The 12,883-nt window shown below is 48.2% G+C and overlaps 1 protein-coding gene across 1 annotated transcript; it reads left to right on the top strand.

Moving 5' to 3' along the window:
• Nucleotides 1–272: 272 nt before the first annotated feature.
• KCTD14 (potassium channel tetramerization domain containing 14) lies at nt 273–8,312 on the top strand. Its single transcript, XM_023209322.2, has 2 exons — nt 273–458; nt 7,312–8,312. The coding sequence occupies exons 1-2, from the start codon at nt 369–371 to the stop codon at nt 7,987–7,989; spliced, it is 768 nt and encodes a 255-aa protein (XP_023065090.2). The 5' UTR covers nt 273–368; the 3' UTR covers nt 7,990–8,312.
• The last annotated feature ends 4,571 nt before the right edge of the window (nt 8,313–12,883 follow it).

Here is a 12,883-nt window from a genome sequence, read left to right as displayed (position 1 = left end):
ACTTGAGCCCAGGAGGTTGAGGCTGCAGTGAGCCTGATCCGCCACTGCACTTCAGCCTGGGCGACAGAGTGAGACCCTGTCTCTGGAAAAAAAAAAAAAAAAAAAAAGAAAGAAAAGGAAGGAAATTAATCCATATCAAAAGGTCAGTACTTAAGGGGTCTGCTCCATTTCTCAGTCTCCAAAGTCAGCCGTCCTCAGGGTCTAACAACATTTAAAAGCCCCAAATAGACAGACTGTTCATTTCCTTCTGCACTTGGCCCGGTCTCACTACAAGCCACGCCTGGCCCAGCCCCGTCCCGCCTTGAGCCTCGGTGTCCCCACCTAGGGGCGGGCAGCCAGGGGCACTTCCGCTGGCCCAAGTGATCTGCATGTGGCAGGGCTGTGCAGTGGAGCGGCCAGCGGGCAGGATGACGAGCCAGACCCCTCTGCCCCAGTCCCCCCGGCCCGGGCGGCTGACGGTAAGTGCGAGGCTAGCTGCGTCCCCGCGCCTCTGCCCTCCCTTCCAGTTTCTCCCGCCCGTCCCTCCAGCCGCCCGAGCCCCCTACTTCTGGCGCGCTGTCTTCCTGCACCTCGGGCTGGTCGCTCTCTTCTGTCTTTGCTATCCCTCCTGCTCGGATCGCTCTCCTTTCGCGCCTCGGTGTCCCTTTCTGGTTTGGCTCTGTCCAGCCTCTCCTCTTTGCCCTTTTGCTTCCTCCCTCTACATTCGGTCTTTAGTTCCCCTCCCTTCTCTCTTCCCCCGGGCTTGTCCTAGTCCAGGGCTTCTCCTCTGCCCCTCCTTCTCCTCTGCTCCCAGTGGGAGAAGCCCATCCAACCAGCTTGGCCAGAGGATCTTTCCCTCACCTGCAGCCCTCTCCAACCTGCCCCTGCCCCTGCCCTCTGGCTGGGACCCGAATCCCTCTGCTTGCCTGCCTGGTCCCCGGGCTTGGGTGAGGGGAGCTGGGGAGGAGGATGGGGAAAAGGCGGGGTGCGCTCTAGAAGCAGAACACTCGGGTTCTCTCCTGCACTGAGAGTCACCCTGAAGACCTGGAGGAAGGGAAAGCAGATCCAGCAGCAGGTCAGCGTGGCTCTCTCTAATAGGGCCATGGTCACGTCATTGCTGTTGGCTGTTGACAAAGTCACATGCCTAGTGCCAGGATCACCCTAGGTGCTCAATAAATGCCTGAATGAATTACTGGGGAAGTGTAACGCACCGTGCATGATGCCAGGTAGGGCAAGATTGGCCTTGAACAGAACACTAGATGCTCCTGTAAATCAGAGGATATTCTCCTCCCTTAGGAGCCTCACAGCCTTTTTGTTTGTTTGTTTTTTGTTAAAATAGAGATGGAGTCTCGCCATGTTGGTGAGACCCAGGCTGGTCTTGAACTCCTGGTTGAAACCCCAGACTGGACTCAAACTCTTAGGCTTAGGCAATCCTCCTACCTCAGTCTCCCAAAGTGCTGGGATTACAGGCGTGACACACAGCACTTGGCCAGGAACCTCACAATCAATGAACAAACAGGGAATTACAAGGGAAGAACTGCCAGGCCAGTGAAGTATAGTAGTGTAGGACCTTCTGGGATCACAATGAGACAACCCACCCTGAAGGACTCTCAGAGGAATTCATCTGAAGGATGAGTAGGGTCAGAGAAAGGAGTGTGGATGGCAAGTGAGTGAGCTTCTGGAGGTGAGGGGGCCTGGCTTGCTCCGGATTGGAGGGGTGTGGAGCAACAGGCGGTTCTGGTAGCTGATTGCGAGGGTTGAAGTAGCAGTTCAGTTGCAAAGGGCCTCTAAACCTTGTTATGGAGTCTGGAGTTTATCTGGAAGGGAATGAAAAGTTGCTCAAGTGTTTAATACAGGGAGTGATAGGATCAGATTTGTACTTCAGAAAAGGTACTCTCAGCCAGGTGTGGTAGCTCATGCCTGTAGTCCCAGCACTTGTGGAGGCAGAGCGATGGATCACCTAGCTCCGGAGTTTGAGACCAGCCTGGCCAACATGGCAAAACCCTGTCTCTACAAAAAATACAGAAATTAGCTGAACATAGTGGCACACACTTGTAGTCCCAGCCACTCTGGAGGCTGATACAGGAGAATCGCTTGAGCCTTGGAGGTGGAGGTTGCAGTGAGCCGAGATTGTACCACTGCACTGCAGTCTGGGCAAGAGTGAGACCTTGTCTCAAAACAAAAAACAAACAAAAACAAAAAACAAAAAGGAGCTTAGGAACAGGGCTGAGGTCTTGTTTGATAAAGAAATGGAGCTGAAGATGTCAGCACAGGAAACTTTTTTTGAGACAGGGTCTCCCGCTGTCACCCAGGCTGGAGTGCAGTGGCACAGTCTTGGCTCACTGCAACCTCTGTCTTCCGGGTTCAAGCAATTATCCTGCCTCAGCCTCCCAAGTAGCTGAGATTACAGGCGTACGCCACCAGGGCCCAGCTAATTTTTTGTATTTTTAGTAGAGATGTGGTTTTGCCATGTTGGCCATGCTGCTCTTGAACTCCTGGCCTCAAGTGATCCTCCCACCTGGGCCTCCCAAAGTGTTGGGATTATAAGCGTGAGCCACTGCACCCAGCCTATTTTTTGAAGCATCTGGAAATTAGCTTTAGAAAGGACATTAGATGTGATTGCATCTGTTAGACTTTCAGAGCTGAGGGAGCTTAGAGTTCTCTTGGTCCATTTTGCCTTCCTGTTTCACAGATAACTAAGCTTAGGCCCAGAGAAGGAAAGCAAAGGGCCCTGGGCACATATCTAAGTATTGGCAGTAGTGGGGCAGGATGTTGGGAAGGATGGGAGTGAGGCACCCATATTGTGTTGGAGTTATGCTAATACAGGTTTCATCTCAGCTCCAACTTCATCACATCCTAGCTGTGTGACTTGTCTCTGAACTTTCCTTGCCTGTAATATGGGGATATTAGGAGGGCCTGGGAGCTTTCAGCAGTGTACGAGTAATGAGAACATATTGGTCCATTCAAGGGGTAAAGTCTGCAACTTTGCATTTAACTGGGTGCTTTACAGAGGTGACCTCAGGGTTAACCAAACAGTCCTGCCAAGGGACCTTGAGGTTTTTGGGAGAAAAAGTCAGAGGTTCTGGGCTTACTTTTCTCAGCTCTATTGTTTGGCTGCTGTCAAGATGCATCCTCTCCTCTGCCTTCTCCCTTCCAGTCAGCAGAACTGTCCCCTGGTAGGAGATGTTGTCATGGCAATGAGATTTCTCCAGCAGTTCGGTTGCCTTTGTCTCTCTTATTTTTTTTTTTTTTTTTTGAGATGGAGTCTCGCTTTGTCGCTCAGGCTGGAGTGCAGGGACCGGATCTCAGCTCACTGCAAGCTCCGCCTCCCGGGTTTACGCCATTCTTTTGCCTCAGCCTCCCTAGTAGCTGGGACTACAGGCGCCCGCCACCTTGCCCGGCTAGTTTTTTTGTATTTTTTAGTAGAGACGGGGTTTCACCATGTTAGCCAGGATGGTCTCGATCTCCTGATCTCGTGATCCGCCCGTCTCGGCCTCCCAAAGTGCTGGGATTACAGGCTTGAGCCACCGCGCCCGGCCTGCCTTTGGCTCTCTTAACTCCAGTACCTTAATCTTAGAAGGAGAGCCCACAGACCAGTTGAGAATGAGGACACACCTACATTAGACTGAGTGACATTCCTAAGCCCTGTCCCCATCCCCACTCTTGTGGTAAAATCTTCAGGTTGGAAATCCAGCCTTCCCTCTAACACCACACATCTATTCCACAGTAGCAGCCGTCACATCCCTTAGGAAACCTTCTCTGACAGCCTCCGATACGCATCCACAAAAAGACCTGACCCCTCCTACCTTTGAGTCTTCCCTCTCAGCACCTACGTGCTTAAGCCATCTGTTTCCCACTCCCCTGTGAGTTCCTTGAAAGCAGGGACTGTGTCCTGTTCTGTTTGGCACAAGGTTTGCATGTAATAGGCCCAACATACATTTTGTTGAATGAATGAGTCACTAAAGGAATGAAGAGTGAAGGTATTGGAAGACTGAAGGTAATTTATGTAATGACTAAGAGCTCAAGCTTGAAGTAAAACGGACCTGAATTCAAATTCTGACATCATCACTTAATAGCCAGTCTCAGGCAACTTTCTTCATCTCTTTAAGCCTTAGTTTCTTCTTCTGTAAAATGGAGATTTAATACGTTCTTCATGGAAGTGTTGTGAGGGCTGAATTAGATAATCCATTTAAAGCACTACACAGAGTTACTAGACTGTCTGTTTCCATATCCCTCTTCCCACCAACCTTCCCACTAGGCATACATTTTGTTGAATGAATGAGTCACTAAGGGAATGAAGAGTGAAGGTATTGGAAGACTGAAGGTAATTTATTTATGTAATCACTAAGAGCTCAAGCTTGGAGTAAAACGGACCTGAGTTCAAATTCTGACATCATCACTTAATAATCAGTCTTAGTGCTCAGCCCAGGGTCTGGCATAGAGAGGTGGCCTCTAAAAGTTCTGTTGAACAACCAAACTTAACTTGCATTTGCACTGCACTTCACAGTTTGTGAAGCAGTTTTACACCCACAATATGTAGAGTTACTGGCCTTTTCATTACCAAGAATATTCCTGTTATTATTTAAGTCCCATGGGACCATATTTGGAAAAACATTCATCAAACAAATTCCATTTATGCTGGGCGCAGTGGCTTGCACCTATAATCCCACCTGCTTGGGAGGCTCAGGCAGGAGGAAGCCTTGAAGCCAGGAGTTCAAGACCAGCCTGGGCAACACAGTAAGACCCATCTCTAAAAAAATATTTTTTAAGTAGCCAGATACAGTGTTGAATGTCCTGTAGTCCCATTTACTTGGGAGGCTGAGGCAGGAGGATGACCTGAGCCCAAGTTCAAGGCTGCAGTAAGTTATGATCATGCCACTGCACCCCCAGCCTCGGCAACAACACAGCAAGATCGCATCTCTTAAAAAAAAATTCAATTTTCTGGCCAGGCACTATGGCTAATGCCTGTAATCCCAACACTTTGGGAGGCCAAGGTGGGCAGATTGGGGTCAGGAGTTTGAGACCAGCCTGCCCTACATGGTGAAACCCAGTCTCTACTAAAAATACAAAAATTAGCCAGGCTTCATCGTGCACTGTACATCTGTAATCCCAGCTACAGGGTGGCCAACCCAGCTCCCAGGCTGAGGCACAAGAATTGCTTGAGCCTGGGAGGCTGAGGTTGTAGTGAGCCAAGATCACATCACTGTACTCTAGGCTGAGCGACAGAGTGAGACTCTGTTTCAAAAAAAAAAAAAAAAGAAAGAAAAAAAATTCCATTTTTAAATAAATCAAAGTCATGCCAACTGTTAACCAGAACTACTTCTGATCTACATGAAATAAGAATTTTTGTCCCCAACTCCCAGCACAGGATGTGGATACATAGTAAATACCCAATAAATGCTTCCCAAATGAACACATGTATGGTTTCTTTCGTCTTTCTGAAATGTTGAAAGTGTCCCGGCCGGGCGCGGTGGCTCAAGCCTGTAATCCCAGCACTTTGGGAGGCCGAGACGGGCGGATCACGAGGTCAGGAGATCGAGACCATCCTGGCTAACACGGTGAAACCCCGTCTCTACTAAAAATACGAAAACTAGCTGGGCGAGGTGGCGGACGCCTGTAGTCTCAGCTACTTGGGAGGCTGAGGCAGGAGAATGGCATAAACCCGGGAGGCGGAGCTTGCAGTGAGCTGAGATCTGGCCACTGCACTCCAGTCCGGGCGACAGAGCAAGACTCCGCCTCAAAAAAAAAAAAAAAAAAAAAAAAAAAAAAAAAAAGTGTCCCCCCTCCCTTACCCTTGGCTTTTATTATATCTTAGATCAGAGCTGAGCATGCCAGGTTGGAACTCTTGACTTCGTAACAACTCCATGTCCCCATTTTACTTCCTATTTTTTTTTTTTTTTTTTTGGAGTTGGACTCTCATTCTGTCGCCCAGGCTGGAGTGCAGTGGCACGATCTCAGCTCATTGTAACCTCTGCCTCCTGGGTTAAAGTGATTCTCCTGCCTCAGCCTCCTGAGCAGTTGGGACTGTAGGCGTGTGCTACCATGCCCGGCTAACTACTGTGTTTTTAGTAGAGATGGGCTTTCACCATGTTGGCCAGGCTGGTTTTGAACTCCTGGTCTCAAGTGATCCACTCACCTTGGTCTCCCAAAGTATGTGGATTATATGCGTGAGGCACTATGCCTGGCCTTTACTTTAAAAAAATTTTTTTCCCTTAAACCTATTTAAAAAAAAATAGAGATGGGGTCTTGCTATGCTGCCCAGGGTGGTCTCCAACTCCTGGCCACAAGTGATCCTCCTGCCATGGCCTCCCAAAGTGTTGGGATTACAGACATGAGCCACCTTGCCCAGCCAATATCCCCATTTTATAGATGAGGAGACTGAGGCCTTAAGAGGGAAAAAGGCTTGCCGAAGGCCACAGACTTTGGAAGTATCATTGCTGAGACTTCCTTCCATGGCAGCCTCTTCCTGTAACACTCTTCTGCTTTTGTAAGACAGAGTCTTACAATATAATAATATGTATTGACAGAGTCTTACTCTGTCACCCATGCTGGAGGGCAGTGGGGTGATCTTGGCTCACTGAGGAGCAGGTTCAGGTGATTCTCATGCCTCAGCCTCCCGAGCAGCTGGGATTACAGGCACGTGCCATCACAGCTGGCTAATTTTTGTATTTTTAGTAGAGACAAGGTTTCACCAAGTTGGCCAGGCTTGTCTCGAACTCCTGACCTCAGGTGATCTGCCTGCCTCAGCCTCCCAAAGTGCTGGGATTACAGGCATGTGCCACTGTGCCTGGCCTCCTCCCATAACATTCTATGACCTAAAATTAAGATGCTTGAATGGGTATTCTTTTTTCAAACAGAAACCTTTCTTCCTCCTTAAAATGCCCACCCTTGGCCGGGCACTGTGGGAGGCTGAGGCAGGTGGATCGTGTGAGGTCAGGAGTTTGAGAACGGCCTAGCAAACATGGCAAAACCTTGTCTTTACTAAAAATACAAAAATTAGTCGGGCATGATGGCGGGCGCCTGTAGTCCCAGCTACTAGGGAGGCTGAGACAGAAGAGTTGCTTTAATCGAGGTGGAGGTTGCAGTGAGCCAAGATTGTGCCACTGCACTCCAGCCTGGGCGACGGAGCGAGACTCTGTCTTAAAAAAAAAAGCCACCCCCTGGAGCAACACAGCATCAATATAACCCTCTTTAGTAAGATGGGCCTTTCACTAGCTGAAGCCAAACATTATGGCTCCCCTACGTTTTTTATCCAGTTATTCTTTGGATAAAAATAAGTCATGAGCTCAGGGGAGACGGCTTGTTGGTTTACTCTGCCTCTTGTGCCCCCAGATGTCTACCGTTGTGGAGCTGAACGTGGGGGGTGAGTTCCACACGACCACCCTGGGTACCCTGAGGAAATTTCCGGGCTCAAAGTTGGCAGAGATGTTCTCTAGCTCAGCCAAGGCCTCCATGGATGCAGAGGGCCGTTTCTTCATCGATCGCCCCAGCACCTATTTCAGACCCATCCTGGACTACCTGCGCACTGGGCAAGTGCCCACACAGCACATCCCTGAAGTGTACCGTGAGGCTCAGTTCTATGAAATCAAGCCTTTGGTCAAGCTGCTGGAGGACATGCCGCAGATCTTTGGTGAGCAGGTGTCTCGGAAGCAGTTTCTCCTGCAAGTGCCGGGCTATGGCGAGAACCTGGAGCTCATGGTGCGCCTGGCGCGTGCAGAGGGCATAACAGCGCGGAAGTCCAGCGTGCTTGTGTGCCTGGTGGAAACGGAGGAGCAGGATGCATATTATTCAGAGGTCCTGTGTTTTCTGCAGGATAAGAAGATGTTCAAGTCCGTTGTCAAGTTTGGGCCCTGGAAGGCAGTCCTAGACAACAGTGACCTCATGCACTGCCTGGAGATGGACATTAAGGCCCAGGGGTACAAGGTATTCTCCAAGTTCTACCTGACGTACCCCACCAAAAGAAACGAATTCCATTTTAACATTTATTCATTCACCTTCACCTGGTGGTGATCCTCAGGAGCAGAGACTGTTACAAGTTCTGGCATGGCTTATGAAATTAAAAGTTGCCATCAATGCCATTTTCCTTTAATTTCACAAACATCAGGCAATTTCCAGGGTTGGTCTAGAGCCTTGCCCCTAAATATTGATCTCCCATTTAAGGACTTTCCACTCTATTGCAACTGACACCACTATATTTGCCTAGCAACTTGCAGCTGCTTCCTCTTCAAAGCCTCATGCGCGGTGGCTCAAGCCTGTAATCCCAGCACTTTGGGAGGCCGAGACGGGCGGATCACGAGGTCAGGAGATCGAGACCATCCTGGCTAACACGGTGAAACCCCGTCTCTACTAAAAATACAAAAAAAACTAGCTGGGCGAGGTGGCGGACGCCTGTAGTCTCAGCTACTCAGGAGGCTGAGGCAGGAGAATGGCGTAAACCCGGGAGGCGGAGCTTGCAGTGAGCTGAGATCCGGCCACTGCACTCCAGTCCCGGCGACAGAGCAAGACTCCGCCTCAAAAAAAAAAAAGAATGTTTCAACAATGCATTGGCAAGAGATGTGGGATGACAACAGGAACATACAAGATACTGTGAATCTAGATGTTCTGACCTAAAGATGTAGTCTACCTAGCCCCAGCTTGTGGTCCAATCCATCTGTCTCTGGCATGTCCCTCATGTAGCAGGTGCTTTCCTGATCCCCTTTGCGAGATGCTGTGGGTGCTAAAACCTCAGAGCTGTCCTCTTCTCTAGAGTGGAGGTTTTCAAAGTGCATCATCAGCATTACCTGTGAACTTGCTGGAAATACAAATTCTCAGACCCCACCCCAGACCTACCGAATCAGAATTTCCAGGGGTTGGCACAGCATTCTGATTTACCAAACCCTCCAAGTGATTTTGATGTATTCTAATTTTGAGACCATCTCTAGAAAAGAATTGCTACCTCTTGTATGGAGGTACAAAAGACTGACCTCTTACATCGAGGAACTTCCTTTCCCAGAGCTCCTCATGGAATCAGGCTGAAGTCAGTCTTCTGAGAGCACATTCTTACTTATATTTTTTTTCTTCTGTCCTACGCTGCTTCCCTCACTCCGCTTCTCCTAAGAGCACTCCATCAATAAACCATTTGCATGACGGGACTCATCCTCTAAAGGAGGATACATGTCGACGTTCATTCTTCTCCAAGTCCAGGTCTGAGATAGATGACCCCCTTCCCTGCGTAGTAGCTTGATCAGCTATTGTGGGTTGTCTGGAACTTTCTTGGGACATAGGGTTTCTTTCTTGGGACCAAAGGGTTTCTTGGGATACAGGACTTCCAGTATAAAAACTTGGAAGTCTCATCGGGTGCAGCGGCTCATAGCCTATAATCCCAGCACTTTGGGAGGCTGAGGCGGGTGGAGAACTTGAGGTCAGGGGTTCAAGACCAGCCTGGCCAACATTGTGAAACCCCCCATCTGTATTAGTCTGTTTTCACACTGCTGATAAAGACATACTTGAGACTAGGCAATTTACAGAAGAAAGAGTTTTAATGGACTTACAGTTCCACATGGCTGGGGAAGCCTCACAATCATGGTAGAAATGTATATCTCACATGGCAACAGACAAGAGAGAGCAAGTGCAGGGAAACTTCCCTTTTTAAAACCATCAGCTCTCATGAGACTTATCCACTATCAAGAGAACAACACAGGAAAGACCTGCCTCCATGACTCAATTACCTCCCACAAGGTCCCTCCCACAACATGTGGGAATTCAAGATGAGGTCTGGGTGGGGACACAGCCAAACCATATCACTGTCTCTACTAAAAAAAAAAAGGTTAGCCAGTCATGGTGGCACATGCCTGTAGTCCCAGCTACTCGGAGGCTGAGGCATGAGAATCGCTTGAACCTGGGAGGCAAAGGTTGCAGCGAGCCAAGATCTTGCCACTGCACTCCAGCCTAGGTGACACAGGGAGACCCTGTCTCAATAAATGAATAAATAAATAAATAAACAAACAAACAAACAAACAAATAAATAAGTAAGTAAAACCAACTTGGAAGTCCCAGGCAAGCTAGAATGAGTACTACCTACCCAATTCTCTCTCACTTTGTTTATTTTTCCTTTGGGACACCTCTTCGGTGGTGACAGATCTGGAAGTGACCTCTATTCAAGAGAGATCATGTGTACCTATAAGAACCTGGCTTTGCCCCCTAATGGGATAACCACTGTCTCCATCCAGACCTTTCACAAATCACTGAATTTTCCCCCTTATGATACCTTCCCCTCCTGCAGTGTCATGTATATTTCAATCAATGTCCAGAAGCTTTTCTTTTGGGTTAGAATCTGACTCCTTGAGGATATTTTCAGTTTTCTGTTCCTTGCCATTTCTTCAAAAGCCTGAGCAGCTGTCTCTAATACTTAGAACCAACAGCGGTAATTCATCCCATCCCTTTGAGAGCTCCAGGTTTGGGGCTGTTGGGTTGCTCCTATGCCCAAGTATTTTAAACATATTGTCCCTTGCCCTTGAGGAAAAAGGCCTAGTCTCCATGGTATGAGAACTTTCTAGGCCAGGCATGGTGGCTCACACCTGTAATCCTAGCACTTTGGGAGGCTGAGGCGGGAGGATTGCTTGAGCCCAGGAATTCAAGACCAGCCTGGGCAACATAGTGAGACTCTGTCCCTGTTTTTAAATTTTAAAATTAAAAAAATAAAAGAACTTTCTGGCTCCTTCTATTACTAGAATCTCTCTGAGTCTCAAGTGATAATAGAAAAGTCTCTTCCAACTCTGGTAAAACCACATACCTGTTCTCCCTGAGAACCTTGCCAATCCCTTCATAGTTGTCCAGGTTGTATAAGGCAGTATGAAGAGCAATGGTTCTCAACTTTGGCTGCACAGTAATTAGAATCACCTGGGATGAGTGAAAACACTCCAATATAGGGCATACCCTGACAACACCTGAAACAAGTCAGGATCTCTAGAGGTGGGGCCCAGGAAAGAATATTTTTTAAAGCTCCTTCAGATGATTTCATTGTGCAGTTAAGGCTGACAACTGCTGCAGAATCTCGTTAACTTCAGGCCAATAACAGTTCACTGGTCGACCCAAACCAGGGGTGACCACTCCTCTTCATTGGTATGGACCCCATTCTACTTACCAACTTGTTCTAATCTATGGTGCGTATCAGGGCCAGGGCTAGGTTTCTCACTGGCCTCACTTCAGTCTTGCCTTGGTGCAGATATACATGATTACATGAGTTTTAATAATCTCAGATGGGGAATGTGCAGTGGCTCATGCCTATAATCCCAGCACTTTCGGAGGCCGAGGCAGGTGGATCACTTGAGGTCAGGAATTCAAGACCCACCTGGCCAACATGGTGAAACTAAATTTCTACTAAAATACTCTACTGAAAATACAAAAAAATTAGCCAGGTGTGGTGGTACACGCCTGTAATCCCAGTTACTTGGGAGGTTGAGGCAGGATAATCACTTGAACCCAGGAGACAGAGGTTGCAGTGAGCTGAGATCATCCCACTGCACTCCAGCCTGGGCCACAGAGTGACACTTTGTTTCGAAAAAAAAAAAAAAAAAAAAAATCGGATGGGACTCCAAGAGGGATTTCATCTGCTTATGAGTACAGGTGTTCATATGTTAATTCCCCAAATAACTTTTCCCAAACTTTTTATTTGGAAAGTTTTCATATATACAGAAAAGGTAAAAGAGTGTTATATTGAATTTTTTTCTTTTTGAGACAGGGTCTCACTGTGTCGCCCAGGCTGGAGTGCAGTGGCACCATCTCGGCTCACTGCAACCTCCGCCTCTTGGGTTGAAGTGATTCTCCTGCCTTGGCCTCCCAGATAGGTGGAACTACAAGCGTGTGCCACCACGCCGGGCTAATTTTTTAATTTTTAGTAAAGATGGGGTTTCACCATGTAGGCCAGTCTGGTCTCGAACTCCTGACCTTAGGTGATCTGCGCACCTTGGCCTCTCAGAGTCCTGCAATTACAGGCATGAGCCGCCGCACCTGACCCATAGTAAACTTTGTACCTAGCTCCACCAGTTACTACTATTTTGACACATTTATGTGATCTGTTTCTCTATATACATGCATATATACATGTATAATCGTTTGCAGAACAATTCGAAGGTAAGATGCAGACATTAACATCCTTCCACCTAAATACTTCAGTTTACAGCTCCTAAGAATAACGCATGATTATCATTATTTCTTTTTTTCCCTTTCCTTTTCTTTCTCCTTCCTTCCTTCCTTCCTTCCTTCCTTCCTCCCTCCCTCCCTCCCTCCCTCCCCCCGCCGTCTCTGTCTCTCTCTTTCTTGTCAGAGTCTTACTCTGTCACCCAAGCTGGAATGCAGTGGGACAATCACAGCTTACTCCAGCTTCGACCTCCTGAGTTCAAGCAATCCTCCCATCTCAGCCTCCCCAGTAGCTGGAACTACAGGTGTGTACCACCATGTGTAGCTGATTTTTAAAATTTTTTGTGGAGATGGGGTCTCCTTATGTTGCCCATGGTGGTCTCCAACTCCTGGGCTCAAGTGAGCCTCCTACCTCGGCCTTCCAGTGTTAGGATGACAGGTGTGAGCCACCACACTCAGCCCACATTATCACTTCTTTAAAAATTAATAAATCTAGGCTGGGCGTGGTGGCTAACACATGTAATCCCAGCACTTTGGGAGGCCGAGGCAGGTGGATCACTTGAGGTCAGGAGTTTGAGACTAGCCTTGCCAATAATAGTGAAACCCCGTCTCTACTAAAAATACAAAAATTAGCCAGGCATGGTGGTTATGTGCCTGTAGTTCCCGCTACTCGGGAGGCTGAGGCAGGAGAATTGCTTGAACCTGGGAGGTGGAGGTTACAGTGAGCTGAAATCGTGCCATTGCATTCCAACCTGGACAACAGAGAGAGACTCTGTCTCAAAAAAAG

Source organism: Piliocolobus tephrosceles, chromosome 13, assembly GCF_002776525.5.
Source record: "Piliocolobus tephrosceles isolate RC106 chromosome 13, ASM277652v3, whole genome shotgun sequence".
NCBI classification, from domain to species: Eukaryota; Metazoa; Chordata; class Mammalia; order Primates; family Cercopithecidae; genus Piliocolobus; species Piliocolobus tephrosceles.
The sequence above is the reverse complement of the archived record's forward strand: the minus strand, read 5'-3'. Positions and strand labels throughout refer to the sequence as shown.

Bases quoted from the DNA above. Each gene is read 5' to 3' on its own strand.
- KCTD14 (XM_023209322.2), top strand. From the start codon at position 369: ATGTGGCAGGGCTGTGCAGTGGAGCGGCCAGCGGGCAGGATGACGAGC. The intron at 459-7,311 runs GTAAGTGCGAGG...TTGTGCCCCCAG, and splicing joins CCCGGCCCGGGCGGCTGACG to ATGTCTACCGTTGTGGAGCT.